This window comes from Pomacea canaliculata, linkage group LG4, assembly GCF_003073045.1.
Source record: "Pomacea canaliculata isolate SZHN2017 linkage group LG4, ASM307304v1, whole genome shotgun sequence".
Lineage (NCBI taxonomy): Eukaryota > Metazoa > Mollusca > Gastropoda > Architaenioglossa > Ampullariidae > Pomacea > Pomacea canaliculata.
The window spans coordinates 775,182-795,439 of NC_037593.1; the positions used below are offsets into that span (position 1 = coordinate 775,182).

Sequence of the window (20,258 nt, forward strand, 5' to 3'; positions counted from 1 at the left end):
CCACGTGACAGGGTCAGCTAGGCCAGCCATCAGAGAAGACAGACACGTCCGTCTGAGAACCAGCTGCTTTGTTTACATGTTTGTTTGTTTGTTTGTTTGTTGACTCGCTATTACATGATGTGTATACAGCACTACCGACACTGCAGTGGTCACGTGGTGGGGCCTGGAGGGCGGCGTTCATACGCCAGATGCCAACACGTCACGGGTCAGGGTTAGTGTTTGTGAACTCCAGCTGAGGACATGCTCACAGAACGGTAGGCGACGTCACAAGGTCACAACTAAACACGTCACGCTCTCACGTCACTCCACGAGACTGCATGAGACTTGGCAAGACATGTGAGACAGCACGAGACTCCATGAGATTGCATGAGACTGTAGGAGTGTACTGCCGGCGAGCCTAGCGTTGCACGAGGTAAGTGGCGATAATTTGCGGCGATAAATTGCTGCCGAGTTATGTCCCCGCATTCTCTGGCTTCTCCCCCTTGCCGTGAGTGCTGAAAGGTCATCAGGCGCTGTGGGCGTGGTGGTCGCTACATACGTCACACAGACGACAGGCAGTGCACGAGGACGAGCACGTCACAGTGCAACATTGCACCACGTGCACTCCACACCACGTGCACTTCCGGTGCTACTGAGCAAATAATGGGTGACGTACATTTAACTGTTGCTGCTGGCGGGAACTGTGACGTTGTTACGAAATTGAGTATTTTTAGTTTGACGAGGCCTTGGCGGAAGTGGCGATGTCAAGGCCAGGGCGTACTGCGTCTTAATTTTTTAATATTTTTTTTTATTTTGCATTTTTAGCATTTTTGAAGGGATCTATAAAAAGGGCTGGGGTAGACCTAGGTGGTCGGTATTCGATTTTTCTGAGTTGTTAGTAGTACTCTGTGTGAGTTGGAAGTAGTACTCTGTGTGAGTTGAAAATAAGAGGATAAGTAGCCTGTGTGTCAGTCCGCTGATTATGTGGTTATAACGTTGAGTTGTTGAACATTGAAATAATACTGAGAAATATTACAGTGTGAGCCGCTGTATACGTGTTCTATCTTCTGTTCAACGGATGACTGAAGTGACTTTGTACAGGAAAGTGTGACACCGCAGATTCTCAGATCTTTAAACGAGCCAAGTTACCGCTACAGTCGTAACATCTGGGGGCTCGTCCGGGGATCTGCACCGTCATCGTTTCCGTACAAAGAAGCTGCTGTAGAAAGGACAAGAGAACTGTGAGTGAATCTTTTTGAGTTGAGTGTACAGCCATGGAAGTTACGAAGGAGCTAGTGAAGTTAGGCAAAGAATTAGGCCTGGAGAGAGAAGAGTTAAAAGTGTTTGTAAAACAGATGGAGAGAGAACAAAGAGAGAGGGAGAGAGAAGAAAGAGCTGCAGAGCGAGAACTACGGAAATTACAACTGGAACATGAAGAGAGAGAAAGACAACGCGTGCATGAATTAGAGATGGCGCGTCTGAGGCCAGCAGTCACCATGTCGGAGGTGTCTGTGAAGTGTGAGAGGCCAAAGTTGCCGAAATTTGTAGACGGAAAAGACAGTATGGACAGTTATTTACAACGGTTCGAGCGCCATGCTGAGCTGTCTAGTTGGCCACGAGGTGAGTGGGCGGTGTCGCTCAGTGCGTTACTGTCGGGGCATGCACTGGACATTTATTCACGCATGCCGACAGAAGCTGTTCAAGACTATTATCAGTTGAAGCAAGCGTTGTTGAGTGGATATGACTTCACGGAGAACGGCTTTAGGCGACGTTTCCGTGCAAGTAAACCAGAGAAAGGGGAGAGCCCCGAGCAGTTTACAGAAAGGTTAAGAGCATACCTTTATAGATGGATTGAGGCAGCGGGGCAAAAGACGGACTTCGACGGTCTGTTGTATATAGTACTCAAAGAGCAGTTCATCGAAGCCTGCCCCAAAGACTTGGCAGTCTTCTTACAGCAGCAAGAAGACCAAAGCCTGAAAGCATTGTCGAATGCTGCGACAAGATACCTGCAGTCGCAAGGCAGAGAGTTCACAGCCAGGTTAAGAGGGTCCCTGTCTGCAGCCGACACGGCCCAGAACACCACATCTGCCCAGCGCAGCCAAGGTTACGATCGGCATCAAGGCAACGAGCTGCGGTGTTATTCCTGCGGTGGAAAGGGTCACAAAGCCATGGCGTGCCCGAGCAACTCGATGAGACATTCAACCAGCCGCCAAACATTGGAGGGAAACACACGACGGACTCCGCAACCGTCGAATCGTCGTCCCTTGATGTCAGCAAACGTGGCTATTTGTGAGGGAGATAGCCAAGGGCCAAGCTATGAAGGCCGACGACAACACACGATCGCTACTGACAGCACGACCCAGAACGAGCGGCACACTCCAGTGGTAGACTGCGCGTTTACCATGAGAACGACCGGCGACATTGGTAATATGCCGGTGTCACGCGGACAGGTGGGAGGTAACAACGTCACCGTGCTGAGGGACACTGGGTGTTCTGGAGTCGTCATCCGGAAAGACCTTGTGTTAGAAGGCCAGTTCACGGGTAACAGCTCGAGGCTCAGATGCTGCCACGGCATAGTCAGGATGTGCCGACTGCTGATGTTGAAATATCATCGCCGTACTTCAGTGGCCAGGTGAATGCAGTATGCCTCGATAACCCGCCATATGATCTGATCATCGGCAACATTGAAGGCGCTAGAGCCGCTGATGACCCCGACCCAGAGTGGGAACACACATGTGCTGTAATGACTAGAGCACAGGCGGCCCAAGAAAAAGTAAAAACCCAAGCTTTAGCTGTCATACCGAACGTGAGAATGCCTGACATTGATAAAGAAGAACTCATTCGGATGCAGCGAGATGACCCGACACTGGAACAATGTCGCAAGCAGGTCGCCAAGTACACAGAAGATGACGAAAAGATCAGGTTTGAGGAGAAAGGAGGGGTGTTGTACCGCATATTCCGCCAGCGAAACTTCCATAATGGGCAGCCGGTCCGCCAAGTGCTAGTCCCAGCTCCCTTACGGCGGTCAGTGATGGACGTCGCACATTCATCCATCATGGGTGGTCATTTAGGTGTCAGGAAGACTTTGGACAAAGTCACTGCAGCCTTTTACTGGCCTGGCATCTCCGGGGATGTAACCCGCTTTTGCCAGTCTTGCGATGCCTGTCAGAAAACGGTGCATAAAGGCAAGGTGGCTAAGGTACCTTTACAGAAGATGCCGCTGATTGATGTGCCTTTTAAGCGGGTAGCGGTAGATCTCATAGGTGAGATTAAGCCCGCCAGCGAGTCAGGACATAGGTATATCCTGACGCTAGTTGACTACGCAACCAGGTACCCAGAAGCGGTCCCTCTGAAGAAGATCGATACTGAGACCGTCGCTGAAGCCTTGATTGGAATATTCAGCCGCCTTGGAGTGCCAGAAGAAATACTTAGCGATTTGGGACCGCAGTTTGTGTCTGAATGCATGAAAGAGGTCTCCAGGCTCCTCAGCATTCGCCAGATTACCACTACCCCATACCACCCGATGTGTAATGGACTTGTCGAGAGATTCAACGGTACCCTTAAGGCCATGCTAAGAAAACTGTGCCGCGACCAGCCTAGACAGTGGGACCGATACGTCAACGCACTGCTGTTCGCTTATCGGGAGGTCACCAAGAGGCTACGGGTTTTTCACCTTTTGAACTGTTATTTGGACGAACCATACGAGGTCCTATGCACATTTTGAAGGAGCTATGGACAAGGAGGTCAACGAACCCGAAATTCGGAACAGCTATCAGTATGTATTCGAGCTGCGGGAAAGGTTGGAAGAAACCTTACAGCTTGCAATGACTGAACTAGAGAAGGCTCAAGGAAAGGCCAAGCATTTCTATGATCGGAAGACGAAGAACAGAACGTTCAAGCCCGGCGACAGAGTCCTAGTGCTACTACCTTCAGACCACAATAAACTGTTAATGCACTGGAAAGGTCCGTTTGCAGTGCGAGACGTCAAGGGTCTGAACGACTATGTCGTGTTTATAAAAGGAAAGGAGAAGGTGTTCCACGCCAATCTGCTCAAGCGGTACATAGAGAGAGATCCAGATAGAGCGGCTGAAAACATTACCGAGATAGCAATTGCTTCGATTGCTAATGGGCCGCCAAGCTTGAGCAACTCGGCATCATGTCAAGTGGCCACCATCACGAGTGATGAAGATGGGTGTGTCGAGGACGGGGGTGAGGACCTCCTCGAACTGGGAGACATACACCATGGTGAGTCGGTGGACAACCTGGTTTACGGGCTCAATCTGTCCAGCCAACAACGGGCAGAGCTACAAGAACTAGTGAGACAACATAGCTGTATCTTTACGGACGTACCGGGAAAAACTAACCTCATCCAGCACGAGATACGATTAACGTCAGACGTGCGGTCAGATGTAAGCCTTACCCGATACCATATGCTACCAGGGAGTCTTTGAAGAAGGATATCGAGGAAATGCTGCGTTTGGGAATTATTCGGGAGTCCAAGTCACCCTACGCGTCGCCAGTTGTGGTAGTGAGAAAGAAAGATGGAAGCAACAGGGTGTGCGTCGACTTCAGGAAACTTAATAAACTTACCCACTTGGACCCAGAGCCCATGCCGACGCCGGCTGATCTGTTCCGACAGCTGAGCGGTGACAGATTCTTTACGAAAATCGATTTAAGCAAGGGTTATTGGCAAGTGACCATACCCGAAGAGGACATCCAGAAAACAGCGTTCGTGACACCCGATGGTGTATACGAATTTTTGAGAATGCCGTTTGGAATGAAAAATTCAGGTGCAACATTGAGGAGAGGTTTAAAGAAGATATTAGACGACTTGGAGGGTATCGTGCACTACTCCGACGATATACTGGTTCACACTCAGACTTGGGAAGATCATCTCCGCGTGATCCGCGTGCTGCTTGATCGCATCGTCGAGAACAACCTGACTGCCAGGCCTAGTAAGTGTATACTCGGCACTGATGACGTAGACTTCATAGGGCATCGTCTTAAGAGCGGAGTGAAAGGAGTGCACGAGGACAATGTCAAGAAGGTGAGAGATGCACCAAGGCCACAAAATAAGAAGCAGTTACGTTCTTTCCTTGGCCTGGCATCCTTTTATCGGGAGTATATGCCTCACTTCGCAGCCGTGACGGCACCTCTCACGGACCTTCTAAAGAAAGGACAGCCAAATTCACTCGAGTGGGGTGAAGCGCAAGAGCGGGCATTTGTTACAGTCAAAACATTCCTGACCAGTGACCCGGTGCTGCAGCTCCCAGATCCTTCTAAGATGTACGTTTTAAGCACAGATGCATCAGATACAGGGTTGGGGCGGTTCTGATGCAGGAACACGAAGGAAAGTTATTCCCTGTTTGCTACGCAAGCAGAAAGCTGAATGGGGCTGAGAGAAGATACTCTACTATCGAGAAAGAGTGTTTAGCCATCGTATGGGCGGTGAGGAAATTCCGGTTATACCTAGAAGGAGTTAGGTTTACCATACGGACAGACCACAACCCTCTCACCTATTTGAACACTGCACGATTTGAGAACAATAGGGTGATGAGGTGGACCCTGTTTTTGCAGAACTTTGACGTGCATTTTGACTCTGTAAAGGGATCGGACAACGTTGGTGCTGATTTCTTGAGCCGGGTTGGCTCAAAGAACTGAACTGAGCTGAATATAACTACAATCCGATGAAGGATACTGTGATTAGCAATTACATGTGTGAAGTTTTGTTAAGTAGCTTTATTGTTAAGAGACTGGTTAGTTTTGATGTGAGGAGAGATCATGCTTTAATTTGGTTTTTGGTTGAGAAGATGGATGATACCTTAAAATGTTTGTTTTATTTCGTATGTTTGTAGAAGAAAGTCCTGCGGAGTTTCTTCTTGAAGTGGGAGGGTATGTTACGAAATTGAGTATTTTTAGTTTGACGAGGCCTTGGCGGAAGTGGCGATGTCAAGGCCAGGGCGTACTGCGTCTTAATTTTTTAATATTTTTTTTTATTTTGCATTTTTAGCATTTTTGAAGGGATCTATAAAAAGGGCTGGGGTAGACCTAGGTGGTCGGTATTCGATTTTTCTGAGTTGTTAGTAGTACTCTGTGTGAGTTGGAAGTAGTACTCTGTGTGAGTTGAAAGTAAGAGAATGTAAGTAGCCTGTGTGGCAGTCCGCTGATTATGTGGTTATAACGTTGAGTTGTTGAACATTGAAATAATACTGAGAAATATTACAGTGTGAGCCGCTGTATACGTGTTCTATCTTCTGTTCAACGGATGACTGAAGTGACTTTGTACAGGAAAGTGTGACACCGCAGATTCTCAGATCTTTAAACGAGCCAAGTTACCGCTACGGACGTAACAGACGTATCTCAGCATATGACACGTGGTGGTACGATACATATCAAGTACACACTGTACGACACACAATACACGTGGCGCTACAGTACATATCAAGGACGATAACCAACAGAAGACAAAACCAGCTCCGAAGAAAGGGAGGTAACTCAATACTCAGAAAGAGCGCTAGTCGTTGTGCGAAATTAAAGAGAGCGTTGGGATGTGCTGCCATCACCAGACTGTGACACCCACAGCAGCTGCAACACGTAGTAAAGATTATCTATTAGTAAATAGAGAGAGAAAGAGAGATGATACTGTCGTCACACGATGACACTGATGACACCTGACACGAGTTGTCTCTCTGTAGCCGCCGGATGATCCTTGTATTTTCAGAAGAAAAAAAATGAATGTCGCGGGTTCCTCAAGTTGCCCTGAGATGCAGACAAACATGTGAGACCAGCCACCACCTACTCCCTCCCTCCCTCCCACCTCGCAACTTTCCAAACATGGCGGCCCATCATGCACGTCACTGCCCCCATCATGCACGTCACTGCCCCCATCGCGCTGCTTTGTCGCCTGTGAGCAGGGAAAGAGGGATAATCCCGAGGTATCAACACCGCAACGACCACCTACCGACTGTCGTCTGCTACTGGATCAATACGTCCTACAACAGCCACAACCCACCGGCGTCTGCTCCCGCTGGGCGCCACAAGAGACTGATGACCGGTGTGAGCGGTCAACCGTGTCAAGCTCTGTACCACGACTCAAGTCTTTAAGCTTCTGACAAAACCCCGGCACACCCTCCCTCATACCCGCCCCACCCTCCTCCCAGCGCTCAGGTCGCCGCCAACTTTACTTTGAAGCCCGTGACGTGTCTGACCGACTGCTGTGACGTACCATGAAGCGCTGTCACGTGGTGATTGACGACGTCAAGCTTTCTAAGCGCAGAGAATCACAGTGAAGGTGAAAAATGGTTTCAGGAACTCACCTGGAATATTTTCTTTGATTTCTTTCAAGCGTGACCGTATGAGCAGCCTCTCTCTGAAGTCGTCCGACTGGCAGAGCTGTCAGACACAAACACAAACACAAACATCAGGTAAACAGTTCGCTCGTCAGTCAATGCCAGTCACCTGTATCCTTCCTCACCTGCACGTAACCTGCTTCCTCCGATAAGTGCGGACTATGGCTACCTGACACTGACACTGACATGGCGCAGCCACAGCCTCACCTTAGTTTGGGTTTTAATTATTGACATCTTGTTACCTGCACGGTGGGCAGGTGTTGTGTGTAGGTAGACAGGTGTTGTGTGTAGGTAGACAGGTGCTGTGTGTAGGTAGACAGGTGCTGTGTGCAGGTAGACAGGTGCTGTGTGCAGGTAGACAGGTGCTGTGTGCAGGTAGACAGGTGCTGTGTGCAGGTAGACAGGTGCTGTGTGCAGGTGACATCATCTTAGGCTCACGGCGCACTTTGAGTGTGTGGGCGAGTGAGACTATGGACTGTCCGTGCACACACTTCAACAACACTACAGTCACACGCAATCACACTATAATCACAACAATCACACTGCAATAACAACAATCACACTGTAATCACACCAATCACACTACAGTCACAGCCAATCACACTGCAATCATTGCAATCACAGCAATCACGCTGCGTGACAACAATCACAGCCTGCAGCCAGTCATGGCGGCCACAGTGTCCACAGTGTGTGTGTACAGAGAGCGTTGCCATGGTATCCACAGGACACGGAAGCGGGTGAAATGGTTGGCACTGACTGGTCGCCTGTTTGTTGTAGACGTGTGCGACCACAACAACGACTGTTATGAGCATTTGCAAGATGAGCCACTCACACCAGCTGCTGGCCTCGCCCCCTCACTCCTCCCTTGTCCCCCCACACACACCAGTGGCCACAATGAAGCAGTCTTCTGGACACGGACGGCCGGCTATCTCGCTCCACAGGTTTCCTCTGCCTGTGTGTACTCAGACATTTCCCATCAGCCCCGCGCCCCGCGCCCCACGCCGCTTGTGACGTATCCACTGTGATGCACAGGGCGCCCCGGGGGCCTCCAGGCTCCGACCGTCTTCACACAGTGGACAGGACACTGGGGGTGGGGTGGGCTGGGGGATCAAACGTGTTTGGCTGCTGTGCATCTTCCGCTTTCTGTCTCGCCACCCGCATCGTCTGCACCCGTCAGTAGCCACCCGCCACACGTAACACATAGCACGCTGTAAGGTATCACACGAACACGTGGATCACACAACATGCATCAGACACTAAACATACAACATGTTTACAATATGTACACGGAGTAAACAGTATATATACATACACGCCATGTACACACTGTGTACACACAGAGTAAACAGTATATATACACAAACACCATGTACACAAGGAGTACACAGTATGTACACAGAATACAGCGCACGATCACCGTGTAACCCGGGGTGGGCAAACTACGGCCTGCGGACTCGTCTGTCAACATGTCAAGTCCACCTGTTGTCAGGTTCGTACCCAGCCTGGGTTAACTTGATTCAAAATTAATTTAAGTACAACAGCATCAGAAATCGGCAAAGACCGTGTACACACAGCGGACACACATACACACAGCGGACACACAGCATGCTTCATGCACACCCGGGGTGGGCAAAGTTTCCTTTTCGTCGGCCGGACTCCAAATTCTCGGGTATGCAGATGGCCGGTAACATACCCTGAGCCCCGCCTGGTGAGTGAGCAGACCAACAGGGATGTTAACAACCACACACACTGGTGTTCAGTGTTCACTGAGTGAAGTGAGTGAGGGAGGAGCTCTGTCATGTCACTCACGTGTCTGTCACGCTCACCGCCTTTCCCACGTGGCAGTTCATAAAGGTTCACAGAAGTTCACACAACTGCGGCCAAAGGTCGTCCGCCATCCGACCACAGGTTGGACCTGCTCGACCTCACGGACAGGAAGTCTGTCCGCACTCACCATCCTCACCACCCTTTGAGCAGATTATTTGAACTTGGAAAACGCGTGTTGAGTGAATAGAAGGAGTGGACAGAGACAGAGACAGAGACCTGTGAGGACAAGAACCCAACACCACGTGACACCCTCAGTCACTCAGTCGTCTTGACGACAGCCTGGCGCACCTTATTTTGTGAATTGATGACTAAGTAAACAAACATTCTCCAGTCTGTGTTGACTGGAATGTTCGGGCAGCAGCCCGCCAAACAACAACAAACAAAAACTGCATTCAGTTGTTGACGGCAACACAACTGTACAAATAATCAACATGGCGACAATGATGGCGGGTGGACTGTCGTGACCTGTAATCACCTGCCCGCTGGGTGTCCATCTCACCACGTGACAAACCGCTGACAACACAGTGACCGCTCCTGTCGCTGTGACAACGGCGCCAACGGTTATTTGTGACATCACGTGGTGCCTACAGTCAATACGCCGAAAGCTGGATAATGTCGGACTGGCTGTGTGTCTGTCTGTCTGTCTGTCTGACTGACTGCCCGCATTACACCGACCTCTGGCAGTACCCAGTTTCACGACAGATGCCACACTCGCCTGTCCACCAATTCAACCACCAACCGCCACACGTGTCGGGACAATATGTCGACCTTCCGGTGAGCGAGTGGGGCACTAGGCTGGTGTGACGTAGCACGTGCAGTGTGCGCGCACTGACAGCCACAGACACAGTGTGAACAGACAGCATCAAGCCTCGTGTGACCTGTGACCTGTGACCTGTCAACATGACAGAGACAGTTAACACCTCCCCACTCCCCAGCCGTCCCTCCCCGCTGGCCGCGCCTACAAGGTGTGAGATGGTCAACAGGTAAGTGGTTACCTCACAGGTGTCCTCCATGGCGACGATGCCCTCGACGTCTGTGGTGTGCGCAGCGACCCCTGGCGGCGGTGTGCATGGGTTTGACGCTCAGAGCATCAAGAGTCAGATCTAACCACGTGACCGCCGCCAGGCGCCTGCCTCAATCACGTGACACTTAAGAAAAAGGAAGCTGTCAATGAGCGACGTCACAGCGCCGTACACGGCACTACACGCGGTGCTACACGCTGTGTTCGTCACACACACACACACTCCGCGTACACACACACACACAACGCGTACACACACACACACAACGCGTACACACACACACACAACGCGTACACACACACACACACACGCGTACACACACACACAACGGTACACACACACCCTACACACACACACACCCTGCATGCATGAAGTGCAAACGTTTCATCCTCCCTTTCCACTTCTCACTGTCGATGTCAGAGAGCAGAGTTGTGGACAAGATCCCCGTCTTCTTCTAAAGTTTGTTTTCTCCCACAAGTAGTGACCTCTAGACGTCACACGTGACGCGACTGTACACGTGCCACTGCGCATGTGCAACCAAAACTAACAGCGCTGTAGCCTCGCCCCAACGTAGACAATTGTTTCTCTCTTTAGTTTCGGCAATCACTTCCCGTCACGTGACCATCGCTGCAAAGTGAAAACAAACAAAAACTGATAAACTCACCAAGTCCAGCAACTCGTCCTCGTCCCGCCACTTGCCCCGGTACAGGGCCCTGCCGACTCTCTGGTCGCCGCCATTTGTCTCCCCACCGGAAGTCCGCCTCGTCTGCTGGATGACGACACCGTCGTGACGTGTTTGGTCGTTAGACGATCTGCTGGTGGCGGTTGATGTGAACGCACTGTCGTCGTCGTTGTCATGGGAAGGCACCACGGGAAATGTGATGTCACCATCGCTGAGGAACACGTGACTGCCGCGACGAACAGTAAGTCTTGGAGGAACGTCACTGCTCGTGTGGTCGCCCCTGGCCGTCACATTCCTGTCGGACTTCCTGTGGGCAGACAACTGCTCGCACGACAAGGCGGTACCCAGGGTGGGTGCGTGCTGCGTGTTGTCGCTGTCCACGCTGTCCACCGACAGCCGCTTGGAGCCCAGCCGCGAAAACCGCAGCAACTCGGTTATGTGGGGTGAGTCGGGTGGCTGGTCACTGACACTGAATAGTCTGGCACTGGCACTGGCGGGTGTCTTGTCAGTGACACTGGCGGGTGTCTTGTCACTGACACTGGCAGGTGGCTTGACACTGACACTTGCGGACAAAAACCGTTTCATCTTCCACTGCGCCAGAGACTCGCTCAAGCTGTCGATGTTTTCCTTCAGCCTCTGGCGTTTGAGGCGGTCGTCAGCAGCCGAGGACAGGGTCGCCATGCTGTTCCTCCGCTCGTAGGCCAGGGCGCCACCTGCCGTGAAGAGAGGACTCGCGGTCATGGTTAGGGACACCGGGTTTGATGACAACGCCATGACACCGGATGTGACAGGTGGTACCTGCAGAGATGACGTGGCATGTAGACTGATCCCGTATGATGGACGAGGGGATGACGGGAAGACAGGCGTGTAGACGACCTGTGACAGTGAACACGAGGCTACATGATCGCCAGTCACCTTCCCGCTCAGGGCCACGTGACTGAGGGGTGAGCTGGACTCAGTCACTAGACCGTGAACTTCTTTGATTGCTGCTCGAATCTTGCGCCGCTCCTGCAGTATGCTGCAGTCCTCCAGCTGTAACATAACAACACAACACGTCACTAGTTTCTACTCTAGCTGTAACACAACAACAGCACGTCACTAGTCTCTCCTCCAGCTGTAACATATATACGACATGTCACTAGTCTCTCCTCCAGCTGTAACACAACAACACAACACGTCACTAGTCTCTCCTCCAGCTGTAACACAACAACACAACACGTCACTAGTCTCTCCTCCAGCTTAAAACGACATGTCACTAATCTCTCCTCTCTTTGCCTGTGTGTGTTGTGACTACACAGGAAAAAAGGTAAGTGTGACGTGTGTGTGACTTGTACCTGTGACAGACACTGTGTCGCACACTCTACTTGTGTTTATAGTCCGTGCCTGTCACACAGTTCACCTGAGATGTGTCAAAACCTCGAGAAGAGGACAGAAACATGTTAGTCACATCAAAGGTAGCGACGCCTAATATCAACGGGAGGAAACTCTCAGCTTACAGCAACAAGCGCTCGTCACGTGATGTCCACACAGCCACCAGCAGACGACCACCACACGTCCCACAATGCTCTCTCTCAACCACAACTGCCACAATGCAGCTGTCGTGTATGTAATGACTGTCGGCAGACATGAAACATGGCAGACAGGAAATGTCACACGTCGTTATACGTTACCGTGCGTGACGTCCCACTAAACCTTCACCGCTGTGTCGTCAGCTAGCCGCTAGCAGCTGTGATGTCACCGGCATTCGTGAGGTGACGTCCGTCAGACTACCAGTGTGACGTGTGAAGTACGGGGAGTTCACGTGGTGACCCACATGACGGACAGCGTACAGACGAGCTTCACGCGGGGATTCCCCGCCTCCCCTACACAAGATTGTCGTCGTGTCGTGTGGTCGTTGTCGTAGCGCTAGCAACGCCCAATATTTACCGGTCGTCAGGTACAGGTGGATGTTCCTGCCGATACACCCGTCACACTTCCCGCCCTAACGCTAACCCTGACTGATACAAGAGTTATCACTCCTGCCACGCTACTGCCTCACTCTCACCTGTGTGGGCCTCACTCTCACCTGTGTGGGCCTCACTCTCGCCTGTGTGGGCCTCACTCTCACCTGTGTGGGCCTCACTCTCATGGGCCTCACTCTCACCTGTGTGGGCCTCTGGTGGGCCTTACTCCTATTCAGTTGTCACTCATGTTGACCTGCCAGAGGGCGCCACACTTAGTTATACACCAGGTTCAAGCAGGTCCACAGTCGCACACACACACACACAGTTGCCACAACGTTCACTGAGGGCTCCATCAACCCCCCACTTTGTTGTCCGTGGGGTCAAATAACGGTTTCTGTAGTCTCCACGGCCACCCTTTCATTGTGCCGTTGAATCATCTGTCATCACAACAGTTTCCTGACTGTCCTTATCGCTTCAAACGTCGGTATTTCTATCAGCTGATTATCTACAGACGTCCTAGCTGCCGCCACTACACGCGCACGCACGCACGCATCATAAACACACTGCACACACACACACATACACGCCTTCAAACACACCGACACCTCGTACACTGTACACAAACACACCGACACTCGTACCTCCCACTATACCTCTCACTATACCTCCCACTATACCTCCCACCCGTCTCACACCCGTCTTTTCCTGACGGAGACCCCCACAAAGTCGCTCTTCTCTGAACTATTTTTACGTCTCAATACCCGGCTTTGTGCGCCACCCGATCACGCCGACAGAATGTAACCTCTTTTCTCTCCGTGAAGATCAAAAGTGTCAGGTGTCTCTTCTCACCTTCTTTTAATGATGCCTTTCTACCCGACTGCCTGCCCTGGGGGCAGCCTCGTGCCCCCGTCTCTCTCACCCCACCACGTGCACGCAGCGACTTTGATTGAGCAGCAGAAGTGGGTCACAGCTCGTCTATAGATGACCTCGGGTACCACTGCCCCCACATACCCGCAAGACGTGCCTCCTGCACGAATGATTGATGTCCCCGCGTAAATAATCATCGCAAGGTTTACAAATATTCCCCACAGCGCCCTCCCACCCCAACACACGTGCGCACGCACACATGACCAGAGGGGAGGGGGGAACAGGGTGGGGAGGGGAGGGGGTGGACAGGGTGGGGAGGGGAGACATCATTAGCGCGGATCAAACAACTTGTACCTCAGGTACAAAGTCACAAACGCAGGTGTTGCTGCCAGTAATACTCGCGCGCACAACTCTGACATCACCATTGTACACACACAACCGTCACCAGCAGCAGACTCAGAGCATTGGTTAATGAGATTAATGAGGTTAATTACAAACTAAGCTTGAGACACAGGCAGGCGAAAGGGAGGTAAATCTGTAAGTCTGGTGAATGGAGAGGCGCACGTGCAGTAACTGGTGAGCAGCAATGTCAGGGTCACGTACAACACACAGACACACACACAGACACACACATAGACAGACACACAGACACACACACTGCACACACACAGACACACACACCACAGTGAGGTAACAGGAGGGCAGGTGGAGGGAGAGGGGGACCCGATAAACAACTGACAAAATCTCAGTAAATAAGATTTGTAACATGAGTACAAGCCAACCGATCTTTATATTTCCTTGTTGATTGCAATAGACTGCTACATTCACTGACTACACACTGCCAATAGACTGCTACATTCACTGATACATTTCTCTACTAACTGCACATAAAACGTTTAAGAGTGCTGACCCCTCCTAACCCCTACCATAAACTTACATAATGTCCGGGTCATGACCCCAGCCCTCAAGCGCCTGAGTGCGGTATGTAGGAGAGTGTAACAGATGTGACAGTTTGGATTTTAATTGAAAGATTGGGTTGGTCTCAGTGAAAGCGGGTACAAGCCCCGGTCCCACACTTTGCACCGCTACACTACGATACACTCAGGTCATCGCCACCCGAGACACGTCACATCAGGTCTTGTAGTCAGGCCGGCAGGTTCTGTAGGTACCCAGCTCTGTCTGCAGTCTGTGAGACGGTGGTGGGTGGCGGCTGGGTGGCGCCGCATCCTGCAGGTGATGCCGGGTCTTGTGCTTCTCTGCCTACAGATGCAGCTTCCTTCTGTTGATGCGGTCCTGTGTCCACAGTCGCTAGTCTTGTCGTTATCATCAGTCTCGTCATTCCACTCACTCACCTCTCTACCTTCTACTCGATAACCTTCATTTGGTGGAGAGCTGAGAGGTGAGAGATAAACTGTTAAATACACAGCGGACATCATAGGAAGCACCTCCATCACGACTAGAAACTACACAGCAACAAACTAGAGAACAATAATGAGCGCTACAACGACTACACAGCCCGCGTTTTGCTTATCTCATGGTTTGATGGAGAGAAAAAACAACAGACAAACCCTGTCTCACATAAGGGGTTAAGGATGACTTACCAGGTCAAGGGTCAGGTGAAGGCAAGGACGACAACAGTGCAGGAAGCCGCTCTTCCAGGGGCCACAACCCGACACAACCTCAGTTCTCTTCCCCTGTCTACAAGCAGGCCTACAGAGGACTGAGACTTTCTATCGTGCAGTAGCTAGGACACGGCCGTTAAATCCTCACACACTGGATGTAAATATTTTACACCCGGGAGGTAAAACTTCACAGCGGGCAGTCATTCAGCAGCTACAGCAGCAGCTCCTGAGCTCTGTACACTGCATGTACACACTGTATTACACACTACATACACACTACGTACACACTGTATTACACTGCATGTACACTTATTTTAACGGCTGCGGTGGAGCAGAGATCACACAACGATTCGTCTGCAATGGCTACAATGACCCATCGCCATCTTGTCTGACCTCAACGACAGTGTAGGGCAAGCCTCCCAGCTGTACACCACCCGTACATCAGTTGTATCCATGCATGTACATCACCTATAAACTACCCGCCAGTATACATCACATGACCATCACTACTACTTCATCGTGGGACATCCACTTGTCATCATCCACCTCGATATCGCTTGTCATCATACCGCCAGGAGAGGATATCACTTGTCATAATCCACCCCGGTGATATCACTTGTCATCGCATCGTGAACAGCAGTTGTCATCATGCACATCGATGATCTCTCTTGTCATCATCACTATCCCTTATCCACATCATGGACACCGCTTGTCATCATCCGCATCGTGAGCATCACATGATGATCATCCATCTCCCGCCACGAGTTCCTCGTACCTGCGATGGACGACTTAACACGTGACCCGATAACTACACACCTGTGGGAGGACAGCTACACACCTGTGGGGCCTGACACGCTGTGTGGCTGGTGTCAGCAGCTGTGACATGTCCAGGTACGCAGGCTGCAGTGTGTAGTTAGTATGCAAGATGACGTGTACATCCCACACCACCACCAGGTGACAGTCGGGCTCTTCCTGTGTGTCTGTCAGTTAATGTCACGTCACCAGACGGTGTTGGCCACAGACGTGAGTCTCGTCACCCACACGCCGCATACCATTCATGTCGCACCTAGTGCCAGGTGGGCAGGTGGGCAGGTGAGGTGCTGTTTCCTGAGACACACACACACGGCCTACTGACGGAGGTCACTGAGTGTCGCTTGATTCCTGACGACGGCGAGTCCAGTCATCCCCCTCCCCCTCGTCAAGCCTCCTCACCTCCACCTGCGTGCCTGCGCCACGCGCACACCTCGCCTGTGTGTCAACATCGTCACGTGACCGCACGTGCAGTGGTCGCGCTCCAGCACGCGGTTCCAGACAGCGCGACTCACTTTTACAGGGGGGGGAAGACAGGACTGACGATGGGGGGGGGGGGGTGCGATCAGACGACAGCGCCTGCCACCTGAGCGACACCACCAACCTGGCAACGCACTGGCGCGACGCCAACAACCTACGCCGACTGCTTACACACGGGGAAGTGAGGGGGAGGGGAGAGGGAGGGACATCGATTGGCCCGCGTGACGGCTGATCACAGCTCACTGTCAGCTCGTCACAGCCGCCCCGGGAAAGTCGAACAAACTGAACAAACGACAAAAACATCATCGTCCACCACCACCACCACCACCACCCGACCTGTGGTGTGCCTGCAGACCGGTGTCACCACCAGCGTCTGGCTGCCATGTCAACCACTCCAACTGTCGCGAAGAAAGCTCAGCAGCGCCTCTTCCTTCTCTGGAAGCTCGTCCTTCTCTGTCTCCCAGCGATTTCCTCAGTTCTGAGAGCGTGCTGTCCTCCTTCGTCTGTTCCTACATCAGTGTATCGGTGAGGACGAGAGCAGCTTACATCACGTGGTATCCACCTGCTCCAGGGTTCTTGGGACAGTCCAGTGGTCTTCACACTCGCTACAACACTCCTGGTGATGACAGACATGTACCTGTCAGCAAAATTGTTTCAACTTCCGTGGGGCCGACATGGCGACATGCAGAACCCACAGACTGCGGCTGTCCTTGCTTGTGTCCGCCGTGCGACTTGAGTCTTTGTGTGACTGAATGTAGCTCCTGTGTGTGACTGTAGCTCCTCAACTACGAAATGTTTGAAAGTCGAAAAACAGCTACATGAACAGAGTTGAGCTTGATGGGGTGAACCACTTCAAAGACAACCAGATGTCGGTAGATACAGTTGATATAAACCTACCCCTACCCGCCTACCCGGTACAGTTCAGTCTCCAAACCCATCCGTTAATTAATTAATTACCCTGTAACCAAGCACGCCATTGGCACCTGGGATCAACAAGCGCCGCTGACAGTGTACTACGTCACGGTAACGGTGTAGTACGTCACGGTAACAGTATACTACGTCACGGTATACAGTATACTATGTCACGCTACACCAATCAGTTTTGTATTCAAGAATAACCCCAGACCTAAAGAAAAAATTATTTTACCCATTTCAGTACAGCTCAAATAAAAGTGATTTAAAAATATATTTTACTTAGTTTATTTACAACTTGTTTTAGTCTTTTGGAATTTTGTTATCGATTTTTTTTCCATCTGAGTTGTTGTTGTTGTTGTTGTTGTTGTTGAGTGTAATCATGTAAGTTCCACAGCTACCGCTTTTTCTGTTGTTATATTGAAATATGAAATTTCCTGATAAACAAGAAAGTCTTTGAATATTATCTGCCTCATCTATTTATTACAACAACGAGAAGTGACAAATGTTCAGATGAACCTCTACAGTCTACATGCATTGATAGTGTCGTCTCGTTGTTTACATCATAAGACAACACTTCCTGCTGTCTGTCTGCCGAGACCAACGCTTAGCCTCTCGCCAAGTTCTCGCTGTTATTCTCGGCGAGCCGTAGCAACGAATGTGACTAAACCGGAAGCTGTGTAGCCTAATGCCTCACTTTAGCAGCTAATTGGAAAAAATCGTCTGCCAGCAGTCCAGTCATACAAGGTCGTGGTCGAACATATTTACCACATTATCCTCTGACTGAAATTTCTAGAAATGATGAAAATGTCGAATACAGGGGCAGACAGAAAAAAGAAAGTGAGGGTTGGTGGCGATAAAACCTTTACAAATCGTCTTTCTTCGGTTACAGATCCTCATCTAGTAAAGATAACAGTGGCTGCAATATTGTAGAGAATAGTTTACAAGCAGCTAACTGAGTTGATGATGTGATGCAGTCAAGTGATGAGCTCATCCCCAACCTGCCCTCAGTCGCACGGGAGTAGTTGTCGGCCTTTGTGCGCACGACCACTCAGTTTGTCTTCTCCTGGCGCACCACCAAAATAACCGTTGATCTGTTTAGTGGAAAACCGGAAAAGTGTGTATACCGTAATCCAGCGCATGCGCCTCGAAAATTCTTTGTTCTTGGGCACAAGATGGCGGTCCTCCTCTCTGTCTTTGGTCCTAATAATGCAGTGTGCAAGGGAGACAACAGCTGAGGGACGTTGAGGTACGTTGTAGGACGTTGATGTACGTTGTAGGAGGCTGATGGACGTTGTAGGACGTTGATGTACGTTGTAGGATGTTGCGGCTCACATCGCAATCCACGCAGCCAAGAGCAGTAATCCAGCCACACCGCAGTGTCGACGCCTTCAGGTGCGCTAAACTTGTAAAATCCAGGTAGCCCTCAAGTACCTACCAAACACTCAACGTACAGGCGGGGGGGGGGGTGGGGTGGTGTTGAGGGAGGAGGGAATCAAACTGAAATGTGAGCGGCCAGCAGTGCGAGGCAGCGCCTCTGTAGCAAATGAGGGTCGGGGTCGGGGTTGGGGTCGGGGATGTGGGGGGACTACGAGTGGCGCACTTTTGACGCCGACTGTCGGCAGAGCGAAAGGGGAAATGACTGTAAACACAAGACCGGCGCTGTGATCACCTGTACAGGTGTAAACACGACTCTGACAGCACGAGCAAGGGTCGCCCGCTACCACAGCGGTGACATGCTCACTGGGCGTCACTGCAGTGACAACCGAGTGTTCATAAGTCTGTGTTCACAGTTCTGTGACTAGTGCTCTCTGGTCACTAAGGTTTCATCAACAGCCCCCTCCCCAACATTCCCCTCTCCTCTCACCTGGTCACTTGACATTCAAACTAGTGGAGCTACGTCATGACGTCACCTGTCAGCCCTCGAGACCGTCATGACGTCAGCTATCTCAGAAAAGATCCAGGTACGAGAGGTTGACGAGGGCGATACTTGCAGATGATTAATCGTCCACCCAGGCCCAGCCCACCTTCCTGCCGCTGACCCTTGACACTGAATGTTTGTGTAACTGCGTGTAACTGCGGTGTCCGAACACAAAATGTTTGACTTCTGGGCCCTGACACGAGATTTGTTCTTGCTGGGCCCTGAAACACGATGTGTGACGGGTATGTCTATGATGGCTGACTGCTGGCCCTACAGTAAGTGTTTGAAGAGGTGAACTGTCCTGCTCCACTCGTTACTGTCCTCATGCGTACAACAAGTAAAGTTGGGTAGCTTTGCACCCAATCGTAGTTACGGCCTCTGAACACAGACACCCGTATGTTCCTTGGCAGCTGAAACGGGTACAGAGGTTAGTACGGGGTCCCTAGGGTTTCTGGTTCATGTGACTGAAGAAGGAAGTTGTGTATCTGTCAGACCTTGTGAGGAATGTGACATTACCACGGGTGGAGGGTGCAGTCACGACACAAGCGTAGGAGGAGTGTGACCGCTCCCTGCTACCCGACCCTCCAAACTGATGTCATGCAACATTTCACTCGCGGGACTTTTTCTTTCGCCGTACACAGCTTGTTTATTTGTTTGTTTGTTGGTGTTTAACGCTGTTCCAGCAGCTAGGGCATATCACGGCAATCACCAAACACAATAACGAATGTACTGCGAGGTGGGAGACGCCATTCCCCCCTTGACAGTGTCAACATTCTGAGACTATACCCTACTGAGCAATGTTATCGTGCTGTGTGTACAGTACACCCTGCCCTGTGAACGGTCG

The 20,258-nt window shown here is 51.1% G+C and overlaps 1 protein-coding gene across 7 annotated transcripts in view; it reads right to left on the bottom strand.

Annotated features, from left to right (window-relative positions):
* LOC112561770 overlaps window positions 1-20,258 on the bottom strand; it is an 82,067-nt gene that overhangs the window by 59,284 nt on the left and 2,525 nt on the right. For 6 of the 7 annotated variants that reach the window (XM_025234469.1, XM_025234464.1, XM_025234467.1 and 3 more), the window contains exons 2-3: window positions 10,842-11,891; window positions 7,296-7,371 (exon numbers count right to left, since the gene is read on the bottom strand). In XM_025234469.1, coding sequence (XP_025090254.1) covers window positions 7,296-7,371; window positions 10,842-11,891 — 1,126 coding nt within the window. Of the gene's footprint in view, window positions 1-7,295; window positions 7,372-10,150; window positions 10,229-10,841; window positions 11,892-20,258 lie in introns of those variants that run through there. The other variant, XM_025234471.1, reaches the window with a different exon arrangement.